The sequence below is a fragment of the Bubalus kerabau genome, chromosome 23 (assembly GCF_029407905.1).
Source record: "Bubalus kerabau isolate K-KA32 ecotype Philippines breed swamp buffalo chromosome 23, PCC_UOA_SB_1v2, whole genome shotgun sequence".
Taxonomy (NCBI): domain Eukaryota; kingdom Metazoa; phylum Chordata; class Mammalia; order Artiodactyla; family Bovidae; genus Bubalus; species Bubalus kerabau.
Window position 1 is genome coordinate 20808662 of NC_073646.1, and position 25667 is coordinate 20834328.

The following is a 25667-nucleotide window of genomic DNA, read 5'->3' on the forward strand; positions in this document are numbered from 1 at the left end:
GTCTTTGTGAATGGAAGGACAGACCAGATGCATGGTTTGCAAAGCAGCAAATCACAGGTCTTGGGACTGAATCCCAACCTCTCATATAACAATGATAACAGCTACCACTGGTTAAGTGCTGACTGGGCAGGCACGATACTAGGCATTCTGTTATGGTATCTTGTTAGCCACAAGTCTCACAACACCACAGCTATAAAATACACTCCAGTTCTGGTTTATGGATGAGGAAACTGAGCCCTGTAGCTGCCCAAACACACACGAGAAAGTGACAGAGCCAAGATTTAAACCCGGGACTGACCCCAGATGTTCAAGCTGGCTTTAGAAAAGGCAGAGGAACCAGAGATCAAATTGCTGACATCTGCTGGATCATGGAAAAAGCAAGAGAGTTCCAGAAAAACATCTATTTCTGCTTTATTGACTATGCCAAAGCCTTTGACTGTGTGGATCACAATAACCTGGAAAATTCTGAAAGAGATGGGAATACCAGACCATCTGACCTGCCTCTTGAGAAATCTGTATGCAGGTCAGGAAGCAACAGTTACAACTGGATATGGAACAACAGACTGGTTCCAAATTGGGAAAGGAGTACATCAAGGCTGTATATTGTCACCCTGCTTATTTAACTTATATACAGAGTACATCATGAGAAACGCTGGGCTGGATGAAGCACAAGCTGGAATCAAGATTGCTGGGAGAAATATCAATAACCTCAGGTATACAGATGACACCACCCTTATGGCAGAAAGTGAAGAACTAAAGAACCTCTTGATGAAAGTGAAAGAGGAGAGTGAAAAAATTAGCTTAAAACTCAACATTCAGAAAAACTAAGATCATGGCATCTGGTCCCATCACTTCATGGCAAACAGATGGGGAAACAGTGGAAACAGTGGCTGGCTTTATTATTCTGGGCTCCAAAATCACTGCAGATGGTGATTGCAGCCATGAAATTAAAAGACGCTTACTCCTTGGAAGGAAAGTTATGACCAACCTAGACAGCACATTAAAAAGCAGAGACATCACTTTGCCAACAAAGGTCTGTCTAGTCAAAGCTATGGTTTTTCCAGTAGTTATGTATGGATGTGAGAGCTGGTCTATAAAGAAAGCTGAGCACCAAAGAACTGATGCTTTTGAACTGTGGTGTTGGAGAAGACTCATGAGAGTCCCTTGGACTGCAAGGAGATCCAACCAGTCCATCCTAAAGGAGATCAGTCCTGAGTGTTCATTGGAAGGACTGATGCTGAAGCTGAAACTCCAATACTTTGGTCACCTGATGCGAAGAGCTGACTCATTTGAAAAGACCCTGATGCTGGGAAAGATTGAGGGCAGGAGGAGAAGGGGATGACAGAGGATGAGATGGTTGGATGGCATCACTGACTCAATGGACATGAGTTTGGGTAAACTCTGGGAGTTGGTGATGGACAGGGAGGCCTGGCATGCTGCAGTCCATGGGGTCACAAAGAGTCGGACACGACTGAGTGAACTGAACTGAACTGAACTGACCCTATGGCCTTGCCCCACTACACTCCCCCACTCCACCCCTTTTCATCTCTCTGAATCTGATTAATGAAGCAAGCAGCACTAAAACAGAGTTGTGAGAATTGAGCAAGATATCTTACCACTTGCCACATAGCATGTGCTGGCTGAGGTTTTTTCTCTTCCCCGCTCCTACCCATGCACACAAAGGAGGTTCATACAGGTGAAGCCTCTGCACTAGCCCTCTCCAAAGTAAGCAGCCCTTGGTGTTCTGGGTCAGCCTTGGAGCACAGCCCCTCCCCTAGCTCCACTTCATCATCTGTGCCCACTCCTGGGCACATTCTTGCCTCTCTGCCACTGCCACTTGTGAATGAGTTTTCCAGGGATGGTGTGATCCATCTGGGTCCCCAGTGCAAGGGAAAGGACAGCACTGAAGAATAACCTATTAAATGTGGAACAATGGCATTGGAGAATGGATAACCCAGAGGTGAGTGGAGGACACAAGAAATGAAGGGTAGACAGATGGGTGGAAGGGAGGAAAGAAAGATACTGAATGAACTGCATGGATGAAAACCTGGATGGATTGAGTGGAAAGACAGAATGTCGGTGAAGAGATAAACGGACAAAAAACAGTTTTAAATTGGTAGAAGGCTGGATGAATAGACAGAGATGGATGGAAGAGTAGGTGGGAAAATGAATAGATGGAAAGAGAGGAAGCAGGGAGGGAAGGAAGGAGGGCAGGAGGAAAGAAGCAGGAGGCAGGCTGAACAGAAGAGACCGCATGGGAGAGGACATGGATGGATAAGGGGGTGGGAGAAAGAAACACCCTTTCTTGGGGTTCAAGACGTCTATGCTGGCAGGACCCGGCCCAGCACGCAGGACGTTCCTGCCCTCTCCCCACCAACATAGTGGCCCATTTCACCCTTCGACCGGCCTCGGTTTCCCCTCTGGGAGAGCCTGCGTGTCCCCGCCTTAGAGACCAAGGTTGTGGAGAGGGCAGCAGGATCAGGGGAAACAGGCGAGGGGCTGGCGCGGGGCGGTCCCCGAAGCCGCGGCCGGCCCCGCCCCGTGGAGGCGGAGACCTCGTGGAGGCGGAGACCTCGTGGAGGCGGAGGCCCAGTGGAGGCGGAGACCCAGCAGCACCCGGCTCAGCGTCTAGACCAACCGAAGCGCGGGCGCTGCCGAGATCACTCAGCGCCGAGGGAGCCGGGCCAGGTGAGCGCCGCTGGGGCGCGGGGCGCGGGGAGGGGGCGCGCGCAGCAGCCGCAGCAGGCAGGAGCCGCCCGAAGCTGCCCAGCAGGAGGCTTTCAACTTGGGATGGGTTGCCTCGCTCCTACGCACCCAGCGGGGGTGATGGGTCTGGAGTGGTCCCTGCCCTTCTCCCTGTTCCCTTTCACCCGACCCCGCTTTGGGTCCCCAGCGACCTGGATCCAGAGCCAGCCATTCACTGAGACTCTATCAGAGTTTGCAAATGTTCTCTGAGCCTCAGTTTCCCTCCCCGATGATGGGGGCGGTAAGCCTCCGCTGCACAAGGCTGCTGGGAGGATTGAATGGGGCAGTGCCGGGCCAGCTCAGCGCGTAGCCCTAAGCTCCCAGAGGCAGAACAGCTCCCAGGGGTTTCATTCATTCAACGGCTGTTTAGTGACCGCCTGCTTTGTGCCAGGCACAGGACTGGGGTCCACGGACACCACTTGATCCAAGCTCTCCTGGCACATGTGTGCCCGTGGCCTGTGAGGGCCCTGCCATCGGTGAGGTGGACAGGGCAGCCAGGGTTATGTGGGCTTATCAGGCAGACGTGGATGCTGAGGTGCAGTAAAGTTAGAAGGACCTTGCCCAAGGGCGCATCCGGGAAATTCGACCTGCGGCAGGGTCCCAACCTTTGTCACAGAAAGCATCCGCATAGGATAGAAAAATACTCTGGTGCCACAGACTCTTTCCCAGCACAGAGTGCCGTGGCCTGGTAGAGAAGGGTTCCACTCTGTGGTTCCATTGCCCTCCTGCTGGGGGAACTGGAGTCATACTCTGAGATCCGGGGTGTCTCCTCTCCCTGTTACAGCCGTGAGTGCCAGAGCTTGTATGGCGCCTGACTATATCCCTCACTCAGAACTATGGCCAGCAGGGCAGTGTGACAGAGGAGACTAGAAGATACCATACAGCGGTCCCAGTCTCTATCCTGTGACCACCACCAACAATACCTGTGGGCCCATCGCTCAGTCACACATTTGCACCTGTTCTTTTTTTTTTTACTTATCTTAAATTGAAGGATAATTGCTTTACAACACTGTGTTGGTTTCGGCCATACAGCAGCATGTATCAGCCAGAGGTACACTTATGTCCCCTCCCTCGCACCTGTTCTTTTTTTATAGCCACTATGTGCCACGCGGAGCAGAGTTTACCTCTCTCTGTATCCACAGGGCCTGGCACACTCTGGTAGACCCAGAATACACAGTACACATTGCTGCTGTTATTAATGATGATAATGGTGATCCGGCCTGTGGTCCAGCCTTATCCTCAGGTGGAGCAGGAGGTAGGGGGTGAGATGATGTGACAGTGACTGACAGCCTGGCTCGCTTTAAGTCTTGAGTGAGGAGGACAGGATCCTCAGAGCCGGACCCCAAGGGCCGCAGACCTTATCCTGAAGCCCGCAGGGGGTTGGGCAAGCCTTGTGGGGTCAGCCAGCTGCACTGCTGGGGACCTGGGAGAACCAGAGGCAGCAGTTGCCAGGGCAGAGGTGGTCCAGCCCTTGTACAAGTTACCAAGGCCCTTTGGATCCCATGTGGCTCCTCCCTTCTTTCCTCCTCCAGGAAGTCCTCCCCATTTCCCCATCAGAAAGCAGTCACCACCACCCCCAACCCAGTCAGGTGGCACAATTTGATCCATCTCCTTCTAATACTACATGGGAACCGGGCTTTTAAGGAGCTGGTAGAGAAGTTGGGAATGCTTGGTGTAAATCTCAGCCATGGGGTGTGGCTTTGGGCCTTGGGTTCCTGAGCTGTGAATCCCAAGGCCTTGGCTGCTTTGTCTCTGACTCTCTGAGGAAGGCAGCAGCCACCTTGGAAGTTCTCAAGATTCCAACAGGGATAGATTTGGGAACTCAGAGGGTCTGTAATTCCCACCAGCAAGTCCCTTAAGCCCCCAGGAGTCTGATAATCCACATGACTCAAGACAACTCTAGAGCATATGCTCTTCTCTTTTTCCCTACAGGTGGATAGATCCCGAGTCCACATGGCTCAGTAGAAGATGAAGCCCAACCCGGCAGGCTCCTCCCCAGAGGCCTGCAAAGCTGCAGGACAGGGCCAGCAGAGCTGCCCTGTCTGTCAGGCCTGCGGTGGGGTCTCGGGCCTGGGGAATGTGTCTGGACCTGGGCTGGGGCCTGGTATAGTTCCAGAACGTGGATCAAGGCCTGGTGCTGCTACAGAACATGGAACAGGGACTGGAGCAGTGTCAGGCCCTTGGCAGGGGCCTAGTGATGTTCTAGTACCCAGACAAGGGTCTGGAGCAGTGTTGGGTCCTGGGCAGGGGACTAGTGATGTTCTGGGACCCAGACAAGGGTCTGGAGCAGTGCCGGGTCCTGGGCAGCAGCCTACTGCTGCTTCAGGAGCTGGGCCAGTGCCTGATTTAGGAGCTTCACCTTCCCCTGGCCGAGAGGTAGGGCCTGGACCCAGGCAGGGATCAGGGGCTGGGCAAAGACCCAGTGAGCCAATAACAATCCCAACACCGGCTCAACAGCAGAAGACTCAGGCCACCCCTGGGCAGGCCTCAAGGCAGAAGGTTGTGGTCACCGGAGGAGCAGGCTACCTGGGCTTTAGCCTGGGTTCCAGCCTGGCCAAGAGCGGCACTTCTGTCATCCTGCTCGACCTCCGCCGACCCCAGTGGGAGCTGTGCCCAGGGACCGAGTTCATCCAGGTGCAGTGATGAGGTCTTGGGGAACGGGCCGGGGGCAGGCTAGTGGCGGAGGTCAGGGGTTGGTGTCTGATGTGTAACCAGTCACTGGTAGTGAAGAGCACAGGCTCCAGAGTCAGACTCCAGCTCCCAGCTGGGCTGCCACGGCCACAGGGCCCCACACCTCTGAGCCTCACATCTTCATCCACAGAAAGGGGACACCAACAGTATCTGCTTCACTAGAGACTTATGGGGAGTTGAGGAGACAGTGCATGTAAAACTCTGAGCACGTTCTCTGTGACTTAGCTCCATAGAGGGGGCCGATGATGATGAAGACGGACGCCCAGTGGAATCATCTAGTAAATCCTGCCCCGCAGCTTGTCCGGGCTCTGCAGATGCTGGGCCTGGTTGGGCTCAGGGGGCTGGCTCTGGGACCTGCCGCAGCTGTAATGTCTGATTACCTTGGGCCCAGACCTCCTACCTCCGTGTCTTTCTCCTCTGTTTCAGGCTGATGTCCGCAATGCAGAAGCCCTACACCGTACCTTCGAAGGGGTGGACTGTGTTTTCCACGTGGCCTCCTACGGAATGTCTGGTGCTGAGCAGGTGAGACACCCCCGACACGCACAGGGCTTAGGTCCTGGCTCTGCCCGCTCCCCTAATCCCTGGGTGTTCATTATGCTCTTCACCTATTCCAGGGGGGATTTGGGCTACACCCAGCCTACATTTGGCCCATGAGACCAAGTGCCAGTTCTGCCTTTTCTAGCTGTGTGACTAGGAAAGTTAAGTTAACCTCTCTGCGCCTCTGTTTCTTCATCTGTTAAGTGAGGACACAGCTAGAGCTAATGTCGCGACCTCCCCAGAGAGCAGTGTAACAGTGTCTGTCAAAGCATACAACAGCCTTTGACTCAGAAACTACACTTATATATTTGCAGCATTGGTTTTAATAACAAAGCAGGAACTAACCAAAATACCCAACTACTGGGGACTATTTAAATAAATTGTGATATAGCCTAACAATGAACTTCTATGCAGCCATTCAAAAAAAAGGCGAAAGAATGAGGTAACTCAATATGTGCTGATAACAGAACAATTTCCAAGGTAAGAAAACAGCATTTGACACTTTTTTTTTTTAATAAAAAACTCACATTTCTATTAGAAATGGGAGGGAAATTTCTTCTTCATTGCATACTAGTTTTACTGTTTGAATAGTTAACAACTGCAACAAGAATAAATATAGCTTGAAAATCAGTATGGAACCCACTTCCCTGTGTGGTTGTAGGGATTAAATGAGATGTAAAGGCTTCGCTGTGTCCCTGACACACAAGCAACTCTCACTGTGGCCCAGTTTTTATTTTTCACACCCCCGCCCTCTCACTTGGGTAGACGGCAGTATTATTGTCTCTGTCTTATGGATAAGGAAGCTGAAACTTCTAGAGCCAAGAAGCAATCCAACATATTTGAGGCTCTTTTCTGTGTGAAGCCCTGCATCAGGTCCTCTCATGGGGCTTATTAAATCCTGCCAACCATCCAAGGGACTCTTCCCTCACTTTATAGGTGAGGGAGCTGACTGCCAGATGGGGGGTGGAAACTCCCCAGGAGCCCAGGCAAATGGGAGCAGAAAGGGGCACTAGAGCCCCGGGCCCCCACACTACCAGGGGCCCCTGGGAACCCCTGCCTCTGAGCTGCAGCCCCCCACCCTGCCCCACCCAAGCCCAGCCGCACACCCTCAGCTACAGGGCTGAGACAGCACCTCGACTCTCACACGTCCGTCTTGCCTTTTAGCTGCAAAAAGAGCAGACTGAGTCTATAAACGTTGGAGGCACCAAACTAGTGATCGATGGTAGGCGCTCAGAGCAGAGTGTGACCCGCTGTGTGTTTGCCGCTTCTTTCTTTACCTGGGCTGCCGCAGGCCCAGCTCTGGGGGACAGGGCAGGGGGACAAAGGTGGGAACCTCCTCCCACCCCCTGCCCTCCCCCGTGGAGGGTCTGTGGGCAGCACATCCTTCCTGTTCTGCAGGCGTGCCCAGGCCCTGGCATGGGGCTCAGTGTGACCTCAGTGTGTCTGGGGACACAGGAGTGGGGTTTGCACAGAGAGCTTAGCAGTTGGGAGCTGAAAACGTTGCTGAAGTTCCAAATGAGAAGACCCACCTCTGGGCTTTCTGGGCATGTCCTGCCTTATCCTCCCTCCTGTTTTTCTCTCTGATTCTAGAGTGTGTTTTCCTTATGTCCCCACTGAGTGAGACTTTCTTCTGACCTGTCCCTGGCAAGGTGGCCACACTGAGAAGGAAGAGTGAGGCAGCCTGGCCCCCAGGGACTCTCAGAGCAGGGGCTTGACCCCTCCCCAAGTTAAGGGAAGGAGGCCCTTCCCTCCTGAGGCAGGATGTGTGCTGGAGGGTGGGTGGAGGACTCATCCAAGGAGGTCCCCAGGGGCACCCCTCAGCCAACTCCCTGCTCACATCAGCACTGTGTGTGTGTGTGTGTGTGTGTGTGTGTGTGTGTGTGTGTGTGTGTTGCTGTGTGACCTGTCGCTGCAGTTTGTGTCCGCCAGCGGGTTCCAAGGCTTATCTACACCAGCACCGTCAATGTTGCATTCGGCGGGAAGCCTATAGAACAAGGCGATGAGGACTCTGTGCCATATTTCCCACTGGAGAAGGTACCTGGCTTCCTGGAGAGGTGGGCAGGGCGGACCTGGGACCCACAGTTCAAAGGGTAGGGATGGGCAGAGCCAGGGTCAACTTCACAACTCAGGGTGAGACCCAGGAGCAAAGAGTCCCCAAACAGCATGGTTCAAGCCCTCTCCTACTTCAGTCATGCCAGCAAGGGCTTTGAAATCACACCGACCTGGCCTTGAACCAGCAAAGCGACTTTCTACTGTGGTACCCTGAGCAAATCACTTCACTTGGAGGCTCTCCTTCTACACCCAGGCATGATAACACCACTCTGTGGGGATGTGGAGAGCTGGAAATGAGACGATTATGTGAAAATGCCACGTGAGCACAAGGATTCTATGTAAACAGTCCATCTGACATGCATCCAGCATCCACATCCCAATGCAGCCGATGTCCCAGTGCAGGCGATGTGGCTGACAGGAAGCTCCATTGTTACTGCTCTGAACTCTCTCCTCTGTTCGTGGCTCCCACCCAGAGGGAGAGGAGCGGCGGTAGGGCTCAGGGCTTGGCCATTTCCCGGTGGGATCCCAGAAGTGAACTCCCATATGATCAGAAGCAAAAGTGCAGCCCTGGGGCCAGGAGGGCTGGGCAGTGTGATCAGCAGTGTCCCTGACCCCATCTGGTGGCTCTATTCTCCCTGTCCTTGAACAGCACACAGACCACTACTCCCGAACCAAAGCCATCGCTGACCAGTTGATCCTCATGGCCAATGGGACGCCTCTCCCAGGTAAGTACTGGAGGCCTGCTCACAGCCAACATGCGTGTCCCCTACTGCCTCCCTGAAGCACATGAGCGATTCTCGCTTTTAGCTGGTATGTTTCTGAGGCCCAGCTTCCTTCTAAAGGACACTTCCCCAGGGCCTTGGACATTCATCATCCAACAAATCCTGAGCACCCACACCCAACAGGGATACAGCCTGGAAAACATCAGACCCAGTCTCTGCCCTCACGTTGCTCATGGTCTGCTGGGGAGACACTTGGGTTAGCCCAAGTCTAGCCCTCTTTTCTGCCACATAGGAGGGCATCCAGTTTGGGGGAATCCTCTTCTAGATAAAAAGAGTACAAATTTATGAATATGCAGTGAGGTGTGGCACTTTGGAAGGGCTGTGCAAGTGAGGGATGCTTCAGGAACTCCCAGAAAAATTGGCCTCGGCTGCCCAACTGGATTGCCTTTTCTTATCATATTGTCATAAAGAAATAATAATAGAATAAGGACTGGTGGCAGCATGGCGCAGTGGCTAAACACCCACATACCAGCATCAGACTGAACTGAGTTCAAACCCCAGCTCCACCACCTTTCAGCAAAAGTCTCCTATCTTTTGACAGCATCTGTATAAGGTAAGAGACCCAGTTTCTCTCCAAACTCAGGGGTCAAATATATTCAGGTAAAGTCCTTGCTATCCAAATTATATTTGCTTTCTGAAATTCAGAAAGTAAAAAGAATCAGAAAAGCTGGTTTCTCTCACTGGCTAAACTCAGGAGCCAAGTGGATTTAGAAGGTGAAGGTTGCTTGGTATCATAATCCCCAAATTTACAGGAGAGAAAACTGAAGCTAAGAGGTTAACTGACCTAGATCAAGGTCACACAGCTCTTAGATGGCAGACGTAGGGTTTGAAAAGCCACCTCCCCCCAGGGGAGTCTAACACCAGAGCCTGGGGTTAACCGCTGTGCTCCACTTGGCTGTGGCTGAGTGGTCTCTGACCATGAACGCTTTCCCCTAAAATCCTCCACACCTCACCCCTCACCCTGGACCTGTCAGGCCTCAGTTGTTTATCCCAGTAGGAATATCCAGCTATGTTTCCCGGAAGTTTGAGCCTGCGCAGTAGAACTCTCATCTCTATCAGGGCCTCCCCTGGCTGGACCTGCGCTCCTACAAGTCAGACACCTAATCCTCCAGCTGAGAATTATTTATACAAGCATCCCCAGCTTTCCATGGTCAGGACAGTCATGGATACCCTGGGCCCCACCCCTCTGTGACGTAGCCGCCCAGTACCCTGCTGGCCAATGTCAGCTGCAGCCCGACCAGCCTTCCCCCAACCCCCATCCCATGCCCAGGTGACCCAGAGTTTAAAATTAGCTCCAGGCTGTCTACAGGAAAGCTCACCTGATACCTGCCTCGCAGGAAGCCTGCCACAGTCTCCCTGGGTGATTTCCAGTCCCTGAGAGACTCTGCCTCTAGCCTGGCATGGAGCAGCCTGGGCCCTGTAGCAGAGTCTTGAGACTTGCAGACCCCATCCACGTGAAGGCTCTGTGTCTTCATGTCTCTGGGTGTGTGAGTGTCCTGGGGCCACCAGGACAAATCACCACTAACCTGGTGGCTCGAAACAGCAGAAATTTCTTCTCCCACAGTTCCCATAGTTCAGAGTCAGATGTCTGAAATCCAAGTGTCATTTGGGCTGAGCTCCCTCCAGAAGTGTGTGGGAGAATCCTTCCTTGACTCTTCCCGCTTCTGGTGGCTCCAGGAGCTTGGGGTCCTTCTTTGGTGTGTGGCTGCATCACTTGGCGTTGGTCTCTGCCTCTGTCTTCATGTGGCCTCTCCTCTTCTCCCTTTGTGAGTGTCTTATAAGGCCACCTGACATTGGATTTAAGGCTCAACAGGATAATCCACGGAGAAGGCAATGGCACCCCACTCCAGTACTCTTGCCTGGAAAATCCCATGGACAGAGGAGCCTGGTAGGCTGCAGTCCATGAGGTCGCTAAGAGTCGGACACGACTGAGCGACTTCACTTTCACTTTTCACTTTCATGCACTGGAGAAGGAAATGGCAACCCACTCCAGTGTTCTTGCCTGGAGAATCCCAAGGACAGAAGAGCCTGGTAGGAGGCCGTCTATGGGGTCACACAGAGTTAGACATGACTGAAGTGACTTAGCAGCAACAACAGGATAATCCAGGATAATTTCATGTTTAGATCCTTAATTACATCAGCAAAGACCCCTTTTCCAAGTAGGGTAGCATCCATGGGTTCCAGGACACAGACATAACTTTTCGGGGCCCACCATTCAACCCACTACACTGGGCTTCATTGTTAAGTGAGGGTGTTGGGGAAGGAACAGCCAGGGAGGCTACAGAGCAGTCAGGAGCAGGCTATGACCCGGTGATACCGTCCCTGGCTAATTTATGAAGAAAAGGCAATTTATACTGGAAGGATATATGATAGCTTCTGGAAAATATCATCCAGAAAAATGACCACCAGGATTTAGAAATGACAGGGTCGGGGTGATTCCAGGGAGCTGGGAGGCAGTATCTGGTGATCAGTCTCTCAGGGTGAGCCCACTCTTAGGATTTTAGATCCATTTTAGTGGGATGCAGAGTTATGTTCCTGGGTGAGAAGATGGCACTGACTCAGCCTGGGTCCTGGAATGCCACCTCAGAGAAGAGAAGTGTATCTAGACTGACATTCCCACCACCCCCAACCTGGTGCAAAGGGGAAGGAGCTTCCAAAGAAAGGTGGGCTTCTGGTCCCAGAGGATGGCATACACTCAGCTCCCCAAACTGGGAGCAGGCTGCTTGGGGAACCTGAGCCTTGGGGGAAGTGGAACATCTACCAGGAGGCACTATCTCAGTTAAGGAGATGGGGCTGGGAGTCAAATAATTTACAAATAGTAACTGAAAAAATTTTTTAATGAATTAGAATAAATTAAAAATTTTGTAGACTTTCTTAAGACTTGAATACTTTGGGGGCAGCTCTTCAGGCTATATACCCCTAGACCTCCCCCCACAGGGTGACAGGCTCCCACTTCCACCAATGGGGACCCCTCGGCAGAGAATCTGGGAAGCCCTGGACCAAGCTCTATCTTAGTCTGGAGACTCTGCTAACACAGCAAAGAGGGGGACAGACCTCCAGCTCTCATGCTGATGGTTCTAGTCTTCCTTTCTGGTTGTCTGGAAAGGGTAGCTGCAACCACTAGTTACAAAGCATCCATTTTCCAGGTGAAGAGACCAAGGCTGAGAGAGCTGAGGGTCAGGGAGCTGAGCTGGGAGTATTATGCCACCAGAGGTGTGAGTGGAAACAGCTTGAACCTGGATCTCCAGCTCAGCTCCACTAGGTTGAGCTGTGTGCCCTTAGGCAAATCACATCTCTTCTCTGAGCCTTGGCTCCTTTATCCATAAAACAAGGATAATAACAGCTCCCACCTCCTAGGGCTGCCTGGAGGGGAAAATTCCAGGCTTACCAGAGCATCAGATGAAGGCACCAGACACATAGTAAAACCTCTCTGAGAGCGCTATGGACCTTATCTAATGACTAGAAGAAAGAAAGAGCTCCAGCTATTGGCATGAGGGCATGTGGGTCTGCGCACATCTGTAAAATGGGCAAGTAGGACTCTCGTGGGAGTCAAAGGCGGTCACGTCTATCAGAGCTGGTTAAACTCTCATGGGCCATGCACATAAGTGTTGCCTCTGTTACTAGCCTGTGAGTTTTGTGAGTTCAGGCACCATTTCTTGGTCCTCCTGGGATTCTTCACAGCATCCATTCCAGGACCCAGTGCAGAGCGGGTGGGGAGGGGGATGATTCTCAGTAGTGTTTGTTGAATGACTGGCTGATCTACTGAGAGAATAATTAATTGAATGAGAAAACTCCAAGGACCTGCCTATCCCACTAACCTGTCCAGGTAAGGACCAGGAGATGTGGACAGCCTTTCTATCCCCCTTCCTGCTCATCCACCCCTTCCTAGGCCCCTGACTGCCCTCCCCTGTGTCATAGGAGGAGGCTGTCTGAGGACATGCGTGCTCCGGCCCCCAGGGATCTACGGCCCCGAAGAGCAGAGACACCTGCCCCGTGTGGCGGTACGTTGTTCCAGCCTGAGGCCGGAGGCACGGGGGGAACCCGGCTGGAATTGTGTGAATGACGACCCATGGTCCCCATGTCAGTCTTGGGTCAGTCCCCAGAGGGGGACCCTCGGTTCTGGGAGAACTCCTGCCCCTACCAGGCCCACCAGGAACAGAGTTCTTGGGGGTACTCCAGCCAGGCCTGATACCCATAGAGAAGACGTGGAGTTACAACCCCAGAGAGGCAGAAGAAACTGTTGCCCTGCTCAGATGTGGGCTCCCTGAGGGCCAGAAGGCTCATCTCATGTTGCTGGCACCAGGGTCTCCACACAGAAAGCCTCTCTGCAAACAAGGCTGGGTGCCAGGGATATGGGTGCAAGGGGCTCTGGATCCCGTCCTCAGATTTCTCACAGCCTAGTCAAGGAGACAGGTGCCACAGTCACAGATTCAGGGTGGTAAGGGCTGAGGTGAAAGGGAGAAGATGCGAAGACAGCAGAGAGGGCCTGGCAGGGGAGGTCCAGGAGGGCTTCCTGGAGGAAGTGACACCTGTGCTGTTTGAATAAGGAATGAGCTAACCAAGGAAAGAGGGTAGTAGAGAGAAGGTGATCCAAATAGAGGAGAGAGTCTGGGCACAATGCTGGAAATGAAAACCAGTTCCAGGTTTGCAGATGTACTTCCCTGGTGGCTCAGACGATAAAGAATCTGCCTGCAATGCAGGAGACCCAGGTTCGATCTCTGCGTCGGGAAGATCCCTGGAGAAGGGAATGGCTACCCATTCCAGTGGGACTTCCCTGGTGGCTCAGAGGTTAAAGTGTCTGCCTGGAATTCAGGAGACCCGGCTTCGATCCCTGGGTCAGGAAGATTCCCTGGATCCCATGGACAGAGGAGCCTGGCGGGCTACAGTCCATGGGGTCACAAAGAATTAGACACAACTGAGTGACTAACACTAACAGTGAGCAAAAAAGACAATTCTGTCCCCCCCCCTGTGGGCTCTATATTCCCACAGGAAGAGAGACAGAATAAACACCTTATATGACAAGGAATATTCAAAGGTGCTGGGGACTGTGGAGAAAGAGGAAAAGTGCTGTGGGGTGGGGGAAAGCTAGGGTGCCAACAGTCAGGGAGCCTCTTCCAGCAGGGACATTGAGCACCTTGAGGTGACGGGTGTATCACACAGATAGGCAGAACCTTCCAGGCAGAGGGCATGGGAGGTCCAAAGCCCTGAGGTGTGAACCTGCTGGCATGTTCCAGGCAGGAGGCCGAGGGCTGGAGCTGAGTGAGACCACGGGGTTCAGTGGGAGACAAGTCAGAGAGTAGCTGGGTCCAGAGCAGAAGGGTCTCCTTAGCCATCTGACCTGCCGGAAAGACGTCCCAAAGGTTCTGAGCAGGGGAGACATGGTTTGACTTAGGATTCAAAAAGATCCCCAGCTGCATGGAGAACAGCCCACAGGGGCTGAGGGTGGAAGGGGAGGACCAGTTAGGAGGCTATTTCAGTGTCCAGGTGAGACATGGGGGTGGCAATCAAGGCAGTGAGGAGTGGCTAGACGCTGGACAGATTGTAACAGCTGAGACAACTGGGTTTGCAGATGGGTTGGGTGCAGAGAGGGAGGGAGGTGACAGCCAGAGGGGGCTACAGAGCTTTGGCCTTAGCCCTGGGTGCTGTGGGCCGAGGGGAAGCAGGGGTGGCCAGTTGAGGTCAGGCACTCACAGGACAGGGCAAGTCTGCCTTGTCTATCTGGAAACCAAATGGGCCACCAAGTGGAGACGTCTGTGAGGAAGGTTTAGTGGGGCTGGGACAGAGAGGTCTGGCCTGAAGCTAGAAATTTGGGAGCCCTCTGCACGGAGATGGAATTAAGAGCCATTCCAGGCTTCGTCTGTGTTTCTTACCCTGTCCCCACCTCCGCCAGAGCTACATTAAGAAGAGGTTGTTCATGTTCCGATTTGGGGACCGACGGACGCGGATGAACTGGGTCCACGTTCGCAATCTGGTGCAGGCACACGTGCTGGCCGCCGAAGCCCTCACCGCCGCCAAGGGCCACGTGGCTGTGAGTCTCCTGCAGTGCTCCCCTCCTTACCCCCCAGGCTGCAGGTAGGCGCCCCCCATCCCTACGGGATTCCTGGCTCACACACAACAGATCTCCCCAACTCAAGTTGCCTCATGGGCTTGTCAGCCCAGGAAAGCTGGGGGGTGGCTGATACTTTTTAGAGCATCGTTAGCTCCTTGAAATGACCCTGGGAGGCAGGTGTTGTTGATCCCAGAGTGACAGTCACCAAATGCTAAGCATCTTAACATACATTGCTATAGTTCACCTTTAGAGCAACACAAGACGGAGATCCCATTATTGTGCTCCCATTTCTCAGATGAAGAAACTGAGGCACAGAGAGTTTAAGTGACTCTGTCGAGGTCATACAGCTAGTCACTTGGCAGTCCTGGAATCCAAAGGGACTTGTTCAGATCTTTCTCCAGGGCTGCTCGGGAGAATGGGGAGTTGGGGCAGCTGCTAGGAGCCATCAGAGAGGATGGAGTCAGGTGATGGCCCTGTGCCTGACATCCCCCTCCCCATGTGTCCCCTCAGAGTGGGCAGGCGTACTACATCAATGACGGGGAGAGCGTCAACCTCTTCGAGTGGATGGCCCCACTGGTAGGTGTCCAGACAACGCCACCAACCCAAGTGAGGATTCTGGGATCCCCACATCTTCTTTCCCTGTCACTTTTCCTCCTTCCAAAAGCTCAGAAGGTTTCACATTAAAGGCCAGCTCTGGCAACAGTGTCCCCTTGGGAGGCACGGGAACTGGGTCATGACCACCCCTTTAGGAGGCCCGGAGCTCCCCGAGTTTGTCATGGTCCCTCTCAGCCTGCTTCCTGATTTATGTTGATGTCTTGTGAAGTTTGCCTTGTGGGCTCCCCACCTCCATACTATATAGGGAGGCCCTGAAAGAGGTAAGTAGGAGGTGGACAAAGCCCAGAGGGAGGTGCTGGCCTTCACAAAGGGAGGCACAGCCCCCACGCTGAGAATCCCGGCCTCCTCTCCCAGCAGCCTACAGACTCCTTGAAGGGGTCGACCAGAAACCCCACACTGGAGGATATATCTTTGGGGTATTCAGGCCCTTTGCGTGTCAACTTTTAACAACTGTATTAAGATATAATTTATAGGCCATACAATTCACCTATTGAAAGCATACAAGCCAATGGTTTTTAGTATTTTAAGAGTTGTATGACTATCACCGAAACACATTTTAGAACATTTTGTCATCTTCCCCAAAAAGAAAGTGAAAGTGAAGCTGCTCAGTCGTGTCCGACTCTTTGCGACCCCATGGACTGTAGCCTACCAGGCTCCTCTGTCCATGGGATTTTCCAGGCAATAGTACTAGAATGGATTGCCATTTCCTTCTCCAGGGGATCTTCCCAACCCAGGGATTGAACCCTGGTCTCCTGCATTGTAGACAGACGCTTTATCTTCTGAGCCACCAGGGAAGTCCCAAAAAGAACCCCTCCAAAAACCAGACTCTTTGGCTGTCATTTCTGTTTACCTCTCATCCCACCCCACCCCTAGCCATAGGCAACCACTAACCTCCTCCCTGCTTCTATAGACTTGCCTGTTCTGGACATTTCCTATGAACAGAATCATACATTTGGGCTCTGTGTTAAGTTTCTCTCATTTAGTATAATGTTTTCAAGGTTCATCCATGTTGTGGATGTGTTATATCAGTGCTGCATTCTTTTTTATTACCAAAAAAAAAATATTCCATTCAGTGGATATGCCAAATTTTGTTAATCCATTCATCAGTTGATAGAAATTTCAGTTTTCCCTTTGGGGGCTGTTATCAGTAATGCTATTATGAACATTTGTGTATAAATAGTTGTGTGGACATACATTCTCATTTCTCTTGGGTCTACACCTGGGAGTGGAATTCCTGGGTCATACATTCCCAGGTAGTGCTAGTGGTAAAGAATCTGCCTGCCAGGGCAAGAGATGTGGGTTTGATCCCTGGGTCGGGAAGATCCCCTGAAGGAGGGCATGGCAACCCATCCAGTATTCTTGCCTGGAGACTCCCCATGGACAGAGGAGCCTGGCGGGCTACCGTAAATTCTATATAAGTGCCTTAGAGTGTGTTTGGGTGAAGCAGATGTAAAAAAAATAACTAAATGATGGGAATGAGCCCAAGTTTAAAAACCCACTCTGTGCAGTCAATTCCCACTTAGTTTCCCAGGTCATAGCATGGCTTTCATTTAAAGACTGGTGTAAATGTAGGGCTGGCTATGGGGTCTGCCCGCTCTGGTGGGCAGCTGAGGAGGGGCCAGGGGGTGCTCTGATGACTCTGGGGTAAAGGCAGTATGTGGCCCCTGCACGCTAGCCCTTCAGGTTCTGTTTTCTCGCCTCAAGCCATGTTTCCTTGCAGTTTGAGAAGCTGGGGTACAGCCAGCCCTGGATCCAGGTTCCTACTTCCTGGGTTTACCTGTCAGGTAAGGAAGGGAGTGTGTGTGTGTGTGTGTGTGTGTGTGTGTGTGAGAAAACCCTCCATGTGCCAGATGTACATGCATTGTCGTCCCCGTGTTCAGTCACTCAGTTGTGTCCGACTCTTTGCAACCCCATGGACTGCAGCACGCCAGGCTTCCCTGTCCTTCACTATCTCCCGGAGCTTGCTCAAACTCACGTCCATCGAGTTGGTGATGCCATCCAACTATCTTATCCTCTGTCATCCCCTTCTCCTCCTGCCTTCAGTCTTTCCCAGCATCAGGGCCTTTTCTAATAAGTCATCTCTTCACATCAGGTGGCCAAAGTATTGGAGTTTTAGCTTCAGCATCAGTCTTTCCAATGAATATTCAGGGTTGATTTCCTTTAGGATTGACTGGTTTGATCTCCTTGCTGTCCAAGGGACTCTCAAGAATCTTCTCCAACACCACAGTTCAGAAAGCATCAATGCATTACCTCATTTTAAACCCAGAGCCAGGACCTAGCTGAGATGAGTGGGGCCACGAGGGCACAAAATTTAAGGAAACCTGCACTCAGGAGTCAAATGCTCCAAGCCTGATCTGCATTTGCCCAGCCCTGAGAGCAAGTGCCTCCTTAAATTTGCCCTCAAGGCACCTTACTCCCCTCACCCTAGTCCTGGCCCTGTTTAAACTCTATCCCACTTCCCAGGTGGGTGTGATCAGGCCCATTGTAAAGATGAGGGAACTGAGGCCCCGAGAGGTTAGCAGCCTGCCCACAGTGCCATGCTGAGAAAGCAAGAGAGGCAGAATTCACACTGGGCTCGGCTGACTCCATAGCCCACTCCCAGCCCTACTGCTGTCCTGGAAGGTGCTAAGCCAGGCAGAGGAGAGGCTGCCCCATCCACCAAGGTCAACCTGGACTTAAGGCTGCTTTGGGACATGTGGAGGTTCAGTTTTGACCCTGGGCCTTTCCTGGTGGCTCAACAGTAAAAAATCTGCCTGCAGTGTAGGAGACCCAGGCTTGATCCCTGGGTTGGGAAGATCCCCTGGAGATGGGAATGACAACCCACTCCAGTATTCTTGCTTAGAGAATTCCATGGAGAGAGGATCCTGGCAGGCTACAGTCCATAGGGTTGCAAAGAGTCAGACATGACTGAGCGACTAACACTTTCACTTTCGCCTCCTCAGTCTTTACTCTCAAGGCCCAGTGTCTCTCTGCTGGCCTCCTTCTAACTGGAATGCTGAGCGTGTGTCAGGCATGGAGTGATCAGCCCCAGGGGATAAGTGGCCCTCCAGTCACAGATAATTGAGTTCCTGGAAAACCTCAGCTGGATCTGTTGCTCTTTAAGAGCACTGGCATGCTTGCCATTGAAAGCTGGGGTTTGCAGACTTCAGTCCCCCAGGGCACCGGCACAGAATGGCTTCCCCTGCACAGCATCGCCACCAAGAGTGACACTCCTGACCCCCAACTGAGAAAAGTTCAACTGCAGGTTCTGGCAGTTTTAGTGAATTATCTATGAATTCCCAGTTCCCAGTGAGCTAACTGTAACTCAGTGCTTCTTACCCTTGGCTGCACAGTAGAATCACCTGGGAGCTTTTAAAATCTAGAAATGCCTCAGCCACATCCCAGACCTATTATCTCAGCATTCTGTAGGTACAAGGGGGTGGGGGAAGTGGAACATTTAAAAAAAAAGTGATCCAGTATAAACCGCATGTTGAGTTCAATCACTGCCCCAACTTCTTTCTCTCTGACTCAGGAGAGCATACTGGAATAGAAGTGAGTGAGAGAGACATGATTGTAGATATCACTTTGAATCCGCTCAGATTTATTTTAAGATGTCAGGCTTTTAATATTAATAGCAACTTACTTGTGGCATATTTCATCACCAAGCAAGGTGCCCCAGACTGTGCTGAGAAACTGATTTAAAGGAATCCCAAGGGCAGGAAAATGTTGGCAAAGTGAAGACTACCCCTAGCAAAGCAAATAATGCCCCCCAACTGACCTCTGGGAGCCTCCCTGGAGTTTGTGAAGAGCAGGCACCTGTTCACTGGTCCCTCTGTCCCCACACAGCCACGGTGATGGAGTATTTGCATCTGGCTCTGAGGCCCATCTGCAGCCTCCCGCCGCTGCTCACCCGGAGTGAGGTAAGTGGGCTGCTGTGAGGGGAGCCCCTGTGCCCCGGTGCCCCTCACTTGCCTTCCTGCCCCTTCTCTACTCCCACTCTGACACCATAACTGGATGCTTGTCTGAGGTCTCAGAACCTCCCATGTGTGCCAGCTCTTTTATCATGTCCCAGCCTCTGGGCTTTGGCTTAGGCTGTGCTCTCTTGGTCTGAAGGGTGACGGCTCCAAGCCCATTCTTCATCACTGTCATTTCATTCATTAGCAGCTTGCCTTCCCAGCCAGGCTGGAGGCTCCCGAAGGCAGGTTCCACGACATTCACCTTCTGGAATGTCTCCACTCCCCAGCAGCTGTCACTGTGCACACACAGCCTGTTGATTCAAAGGCTCACAGTTTGAGGCTCACAATCCCTGCTCACTGAATAAGTATATATTAATTAAGGATCTACTGTGTTAAGGACACTGTTCTCAAATAATGATGATGCATTTTCTATTTGCATATGGAGTTTAAAAGAGATGTTTTGTTTTTATTTAAACGTTACTTTTTCGTTTATTTCTTTCTTTATTCTTAGGTGCACTAGGTCTTTGTCACTATATGCAGGCTTTCTCTAGTTGTGATGAGCGGGGGCTACTCTTCCTGAGGAGCACCGGCTCGAGGTGCAGGGGCTTCAGTAGTAACAACACACAGGCTCAGTAGTTGTGGCTCATGGACCCTAGGGCACATGGGCTCCAATGGTTGGGGCACATGGGCTTTAGTTGCTCTGAGGCATATGGAACATTCCCAGACCAGGGATTGAACCCATGTCCCCTGCATTAGCAGGCAGATTCTCATCCACTGTACCAGCAGGGAAGTCCTAAAAGAGAGAATGTTTTAATGCAGATTGTAAATAGTAAAGCAACAGTGGTGTTTGGTGTTACTTGCAAAATCCTTCCTTTCTCCCTTGACTGTCCCTGATGCATGGCTAAGTTAGGAAGGCCAAAAAGATTAGTATCTCATTTAATGGTGAAAAATTGTGAGCACTAGAGTGAACCAATCACTGATTGGTTCAAGGCTTCCCAGGTGGCTCAGTGGTAAAGAATCCGCCTGCCAATGCAGGAGACGCAGGAGACATGGGTTCGATCCCTGGGCCGAGAAGATCCCCTGGAGGAGGAAATGGCAAACCATACTGTATTTTTGCCTGGAAAATCCCATGGCCAGAGGAGCCTGGTAGGCTACCATCCATGGGGTCCCAAAGAGTTGGACACAACTGAGTATGCATACACACACCAAGGTCCCACCTAGAATTGACTTCACACTCAAAGCTCAGTGCTCCCCACCTCAGAGAATCAAGAATGGGCCATGGAAAGAAGCAGTTCCCTATGGTTTCTCCTTTTAACCATCTGGACTAGCAGAGAAAAGAGAAAAATAAAAACAGGGACCATCTATTGTGTGATGATGAAATACCAGGCATTGTGTTTATCTCATTTAATCTTGACAACCACTATGCACTGTGGATTCTGTTATCACTTCCATGTACAGAGGAGGAAATGAAACACAGGTTAGGGGAGGGGGAGAGGGTGAAATAACCTGCCCATTACTATTTGCTTATGTAGCAGCACTGAGATTTGAACCCAGACCAGACCTAAAAGATTCCAGGCTTAACCATTAGCTTGTGAAATGTCAGGAATCATATTCACATAGAATAGCTGCCAAGGTGCTGCTGAATTGTGGTCGGGCTGGGAGCTGGCTCCTCTGTCTTTCCCCTATCTCTCTCCGGTTTCCTTGTTCAATTTTGGAGCAAAGGATCCCTAGTTAGTTCTGAAGTTTCTGAGCACCGTGGCTCAGGCGCCCTCTGCTGGCCAGTCTATGACATATTAACCAGCCCTCTAGTTTGACTTCCTAGCCTTTTTTCATTCGTTTCACATGTATTGAGCACCTACTGTATGCCAGGCATTGTTCTAAGGAATGAAGGTAGGACTGACCTTACTTCCTATTCGCATATACTGTTCAAAAGAGGATTTTTTTAATTGAAGAATAGTTGATTTACAATGTCTTAATTACTGCTATATAGCAAAGTGATTGTTATATATCCTTACATTCTTTTTTTAATATTCTTTTCCATTATGGTTTGGGGCTTCCCTTGTGGCTCAGCTAGTAAAGAATCTGCCTGCAGTGCGGGAGACCTGGATTTGATCCCTGGGATGGGAAAATCCCCTGGAGAAGGGAACGGCTACCCACTCCAATATTCTGGCCTGGAGAATTCCATGGATTGTATAAGTCCACGGGGTCACAAAGAGTTGGACATGACTGAGCGACTTTCAAATATATATAATCTTGGGGGAGTTGTGTTGGGTCTTTGTTGCTGCATGCAGGCTTTCTCTAATTGCAATGAGTGGGGACTACTCTTCTTTCTGATGGTTCTCACTGTAGTGGCTTCTCTTGCTATGGAGCACAGGCTCTAGGTATATAGGCTTCAGTAGTTGCAGCAGAGGAGCTCAGCAGTTGCAGCTTGTGGGCCCTAGAGTGCGGGCTCAGGAGTTGGAGCCCACGGGCTTTAGCTGCTCTTTGGCACGTGGAATCTTCCTGGACCAGGGATCAAACCTATGTCCCCTGCATTGCCAGGCGGATTCTTATCCACTGTACCACCAGGGATGTCCATATCATAGAATATTGAATATAATTCTCTGGGCTATACAGGCCCTTGTTGTTTATTAAGAGAGGATATTTTAATGCAGATTATAAACAGTAATCGGAGAAGGCAATGGCACCCCACTCCAGTACTTTTGCCTGGAAAATCCCATGGATGGAGGAGCCTGGTAGGCTGCAGTCCATGGGGTCGCTAAGAGTTGGACACGACTGAGCGACTTCGCTTTCACTTTCCACTTTCATGCATTGGAGAAGGAAATGGCAACCCACTCCAGTGTTCTTGCCTGGAGAATCCCAGGGACGGGGGAGCCTGGTGGCTGCCGTCTATGGGGTCACACAGAGTCGGACACAACTGAAGTGACTTAGCATAGTATAGCACAGCATAAACAGTAATAATCTGTTAATTCCTGGTGGCTCAGCCAGTAGAGTCCACCTGCAATGAGGGAATCCTGGGTTTGATCCCTGGGTTGGGAAGATCCCTTGGAGAAGGAAATGGCAACCCACTCCAGTATTCTTGCCTGGAGAATTCCATGGACAGAGGAGCCTGGTGGGCTACAGTCCACAAAGAGTTGGACATGACTAAGTGACTAACTTTCACTTTCACTTTCATAAACAGTAAAGCAACAAGTGGTGTTTGGTATTATATGCAAAATCCTTCCAGTCCACTCTCTGATTTGACTGTCCCTGATGCTCTGGTAAGTTAGGAAGGGCAAAAAGATTATAATTTCATTTAATGGCGAGCTCACAGTCCATCCAAAGAGGAAGATGACCCAAAAACCAGGCAACTCAACACACTGTGATAAGGACTATATTGGGGGAAGTGATGAGAAACTTCAGAGTACACGGAAGAGGCACATAAACCAATTCTGAGGAAGTTAGGGAGGGTTTCCCAAAGGAGGTGATATCCAAACCTGAGATCTGGGACCCCTGTTTATCTAGTCCACAGCTGTATCCCCCAAAGCCCTAAACTTGCTAACTGAGGCAAAAAGAGACAAGAACTGGCCTCTCTCCCTCTCTCCCCACACTAGCATCCAAGACCAAGGGCTTGACCCCAAGGGCTGTTACAGGGCCACAGCAGAATCAAGCAGCTAGTGGACTCCTTCCCAGTGTTCAGCTGAGGAACTAAAGCAGAAGAAATGAACCAAGTGGGAGGGCATCCTCCCAGTCCTAACATAGCAGGGAAAGGCATGGGCTAGAATTTGGCTCCCTTGTGTGACCCTGGGCAAGTCGCTTAACCTCTCTGATCAATTTTCAAGAGGAGTCGGTGGTATTAGCATTTCAGAAGATTAAATGAGACGAGGCCCAGAAAGAATTCAGTCCGACAGGCACAGGGTGCTAGCTCAGCAGTCGTTAGCTGTCGGTACTACCTTTGAAGCCTGTGGGCCCCAGGACTTCTGCCAGCAGGGAAGGTTGCTCAGGCCCTGGAGAGTCATCACTTCTGCGTAATTGAATTCCTCTCTTAAGGAAGCTCACTTAATCAGCAAGGGAGTGAAGGCTGTGCCCTGGGACCTGCCTGCCCAGACTCGATCTGGGACCGTGGGCTGAAGAGCTCAGGGTGTCCCCTGGAGACACTTGTTTCCGGAGAGCTGCACCCAGGCTACAGGCAGAATGTATCAAGGTCCTCCTGAGCCCCAGCATCTTCTAGGCCAGGGAAGGGAGTGCAGAGGTGGGGCCTTTACTTTTGGGGGACTGAGAAATTCAATAGGGTGAGGAGATGCCGAAAAGACATCGGGGAGGCGACGCCCTCAAAGAAAATGGGGGCGGAAGAGAGAAAGGAAGTCCTCCCCATGAGGACAGCGAAGGCGCAAGATCCAACACTTTGGGAGGTCCTTTTAAATCGCTGTGAGACGCAGGGGAATCCCTACCCTCTCCCGTCCCAGTGAAACAAGGTTGCCTCCCACGCCCATTAGTCCCGCCCCGCGGCTGTCCCGCCTCTCCCCGCAGGTGCGCAGTGTGGCCGTGACACACACCTTCCAGATCGCCAAGGCCCGCGCCCAGCTTGGCTACGTGCCCGACAAGTTCAGCTTCGCGGACGCAGTGGAGCGATATGTGCAGTCAACAGACGGGCGGACCCGCGGCTCCATCACGCGAACGCTCCTGCGGCTGCTGCTCGGGCTGTTGCTGTTCCTTGGCCTGCTCGTCCTGGCCCTGCGCTTCCTAGGCCTGCAGCCGTCCGTCATCTGACCGTCGTCGCCGGCCCATCCCTGCTCCCGCCTCGCCTTCAGGACTCGGACCAGACCCTGCTCCGCCCTCCGGACTTGGGCGCACCCTGGAGTCCTGGACTTGTCCCTGCCACGCCCTCTGGGCTTGGGTCTGCCCGGGGCTCAAATGGCAACCCACTCCAGTATTCTTGCCTGGAGAATTCCATGGACAGAGGAGCCCGGTGGGCCACAGTCCTTGGAGTCTCAAGAGTTGGACAAGACTTATCTACTAAATCATCATCATCATCTGGGCCCCAGCGTTCTGACTCCGCCCATTCCCCGCCCCCTGTGTTTAGACACGCCCCTGCCCCGCCTCTTGGGTCATGACCACGCCCCTGCTCCTCCCTTCGGGTCTGGAGCGCCCTCTGGCCTGGAGAAGGTCCTAGCCTCGCAGCCTGCTCCGCCTTCCAGGTCTTCGCCCCGCCCCTACCCAGGTCTGATCCGCCCCAGGGTTCTCTCCTGCTCTAGTTTCGCCCTCTTCCTGGCTCTACCTGTAAGCTTGAGCCCGCGCCCTGGTTTCTCCCCAGGGAATTAGCCTTGCTCAGCCCTTTGGGTAGGGGCTTCCCAGGTGGCGCTAGTGATAAAGAACCCGCCTGCCAATGCAGGAGACATCGGAGACTGGGTTTGATTCCCGGGTCGAGAAGATCCCCTGGAGAAGGAAATGGCAACCCACTCCAGCATTCTTGCCTGAAGAATCCCATGGACAGAGGAGCCTGGCGGACTACAGTCCATAGCGTCGCAAAAAGTCCGACACGACTGAGCAAGCAGGCACGCCCTATCCCTCTGGGTCGGGTCCTTCCCCTCTTCTGCTTGAGATTCGGTCCTAGCCCCGCCCCCTTCCGTCTGGTTCCACCCCGTCCAGCCACATCTCACAGGCGAGTTCTTAGGGCCTGAGCGACTGAACTGAACTGAACTGCAGCCACTTGTGCAAACTGGGCTTACAAAAGTTTGCAAGTTTTCGCTGTCTGTTGCTACCTTTCTAGGGACACAGACCCTCCTTGCTGCCCTAACTTCCCTGGGCTTGTCCTCAGATTGGGATCTTGGATTAGACCCATTCTAGGAGCACTGTGTTTGATCCTCTGCTACGCTTACGTTTTGGATTCTCATTCATCAGATCTCCTGTGTGTTGATAGCCAGGGTTGGAAGGAAACCTGAGACTCGGGCTTCTGCCTAGCCCTACTTGGCCTTTTTGGGTTTCCAGGGTATTAGTCTGGGGATGATTCAGCTTAGTAAGCACAGATTTCAGTACCAGAAGGGACATCAAAAAAGAAAAAAATATATTTTTTAGGGTGATAAAAAGATAAAACCGTCCAGTTAAAAGTAAATAAATCCTGGGGGTGTAATATACAGCATAGTTACTATAGTTAATAATGCTATATTGTGTATATGAATGTTGCTGAGAGTAGATCTTAAGTTTTTATCACAAGAAAAATTGTAACTGTGGTGATGGAAGTTAATTAAACATTGTGACCATTTCACAATACATACATATAGC

The 25667-nt window shown here is 51.8% G+C and overlaps 1 protein-coding gene across 1 annotated transcript; it reads left to right on the top strand.

Annotated features, from left to right (window-relative positions):
• The first annotated feature begins 4713 nt into the window (after window positions 1-4713).
• On the top strand, window positions 4714-24155 carry SDR42E2 (short chain dehydrogenase/reductase family 42E, member 2). The gene is made up of 12 exons (XM_055561867.1): window positions 4714-4785; window positions 5203-5379; window positions 5863-5958; window positions 7138-7195; window positions 7889-8007; window positions 8675-8750; window positions 12726-12808; window positions 14698-14835; window positions 15367-15432; window positions 17192-17255; window positions 19297-19370; window positions 23916-24155. The coding sequence occupies exons 1-12, from the start codon at window positions 4714-4716 to the stop codon at window positions 24153-24155; spliced, it is 1263 nt and encodes a 420-aa protein (XP_055417842.1).
• Window positions 24156-25667: the final 1512 nt, after the last annotated feature.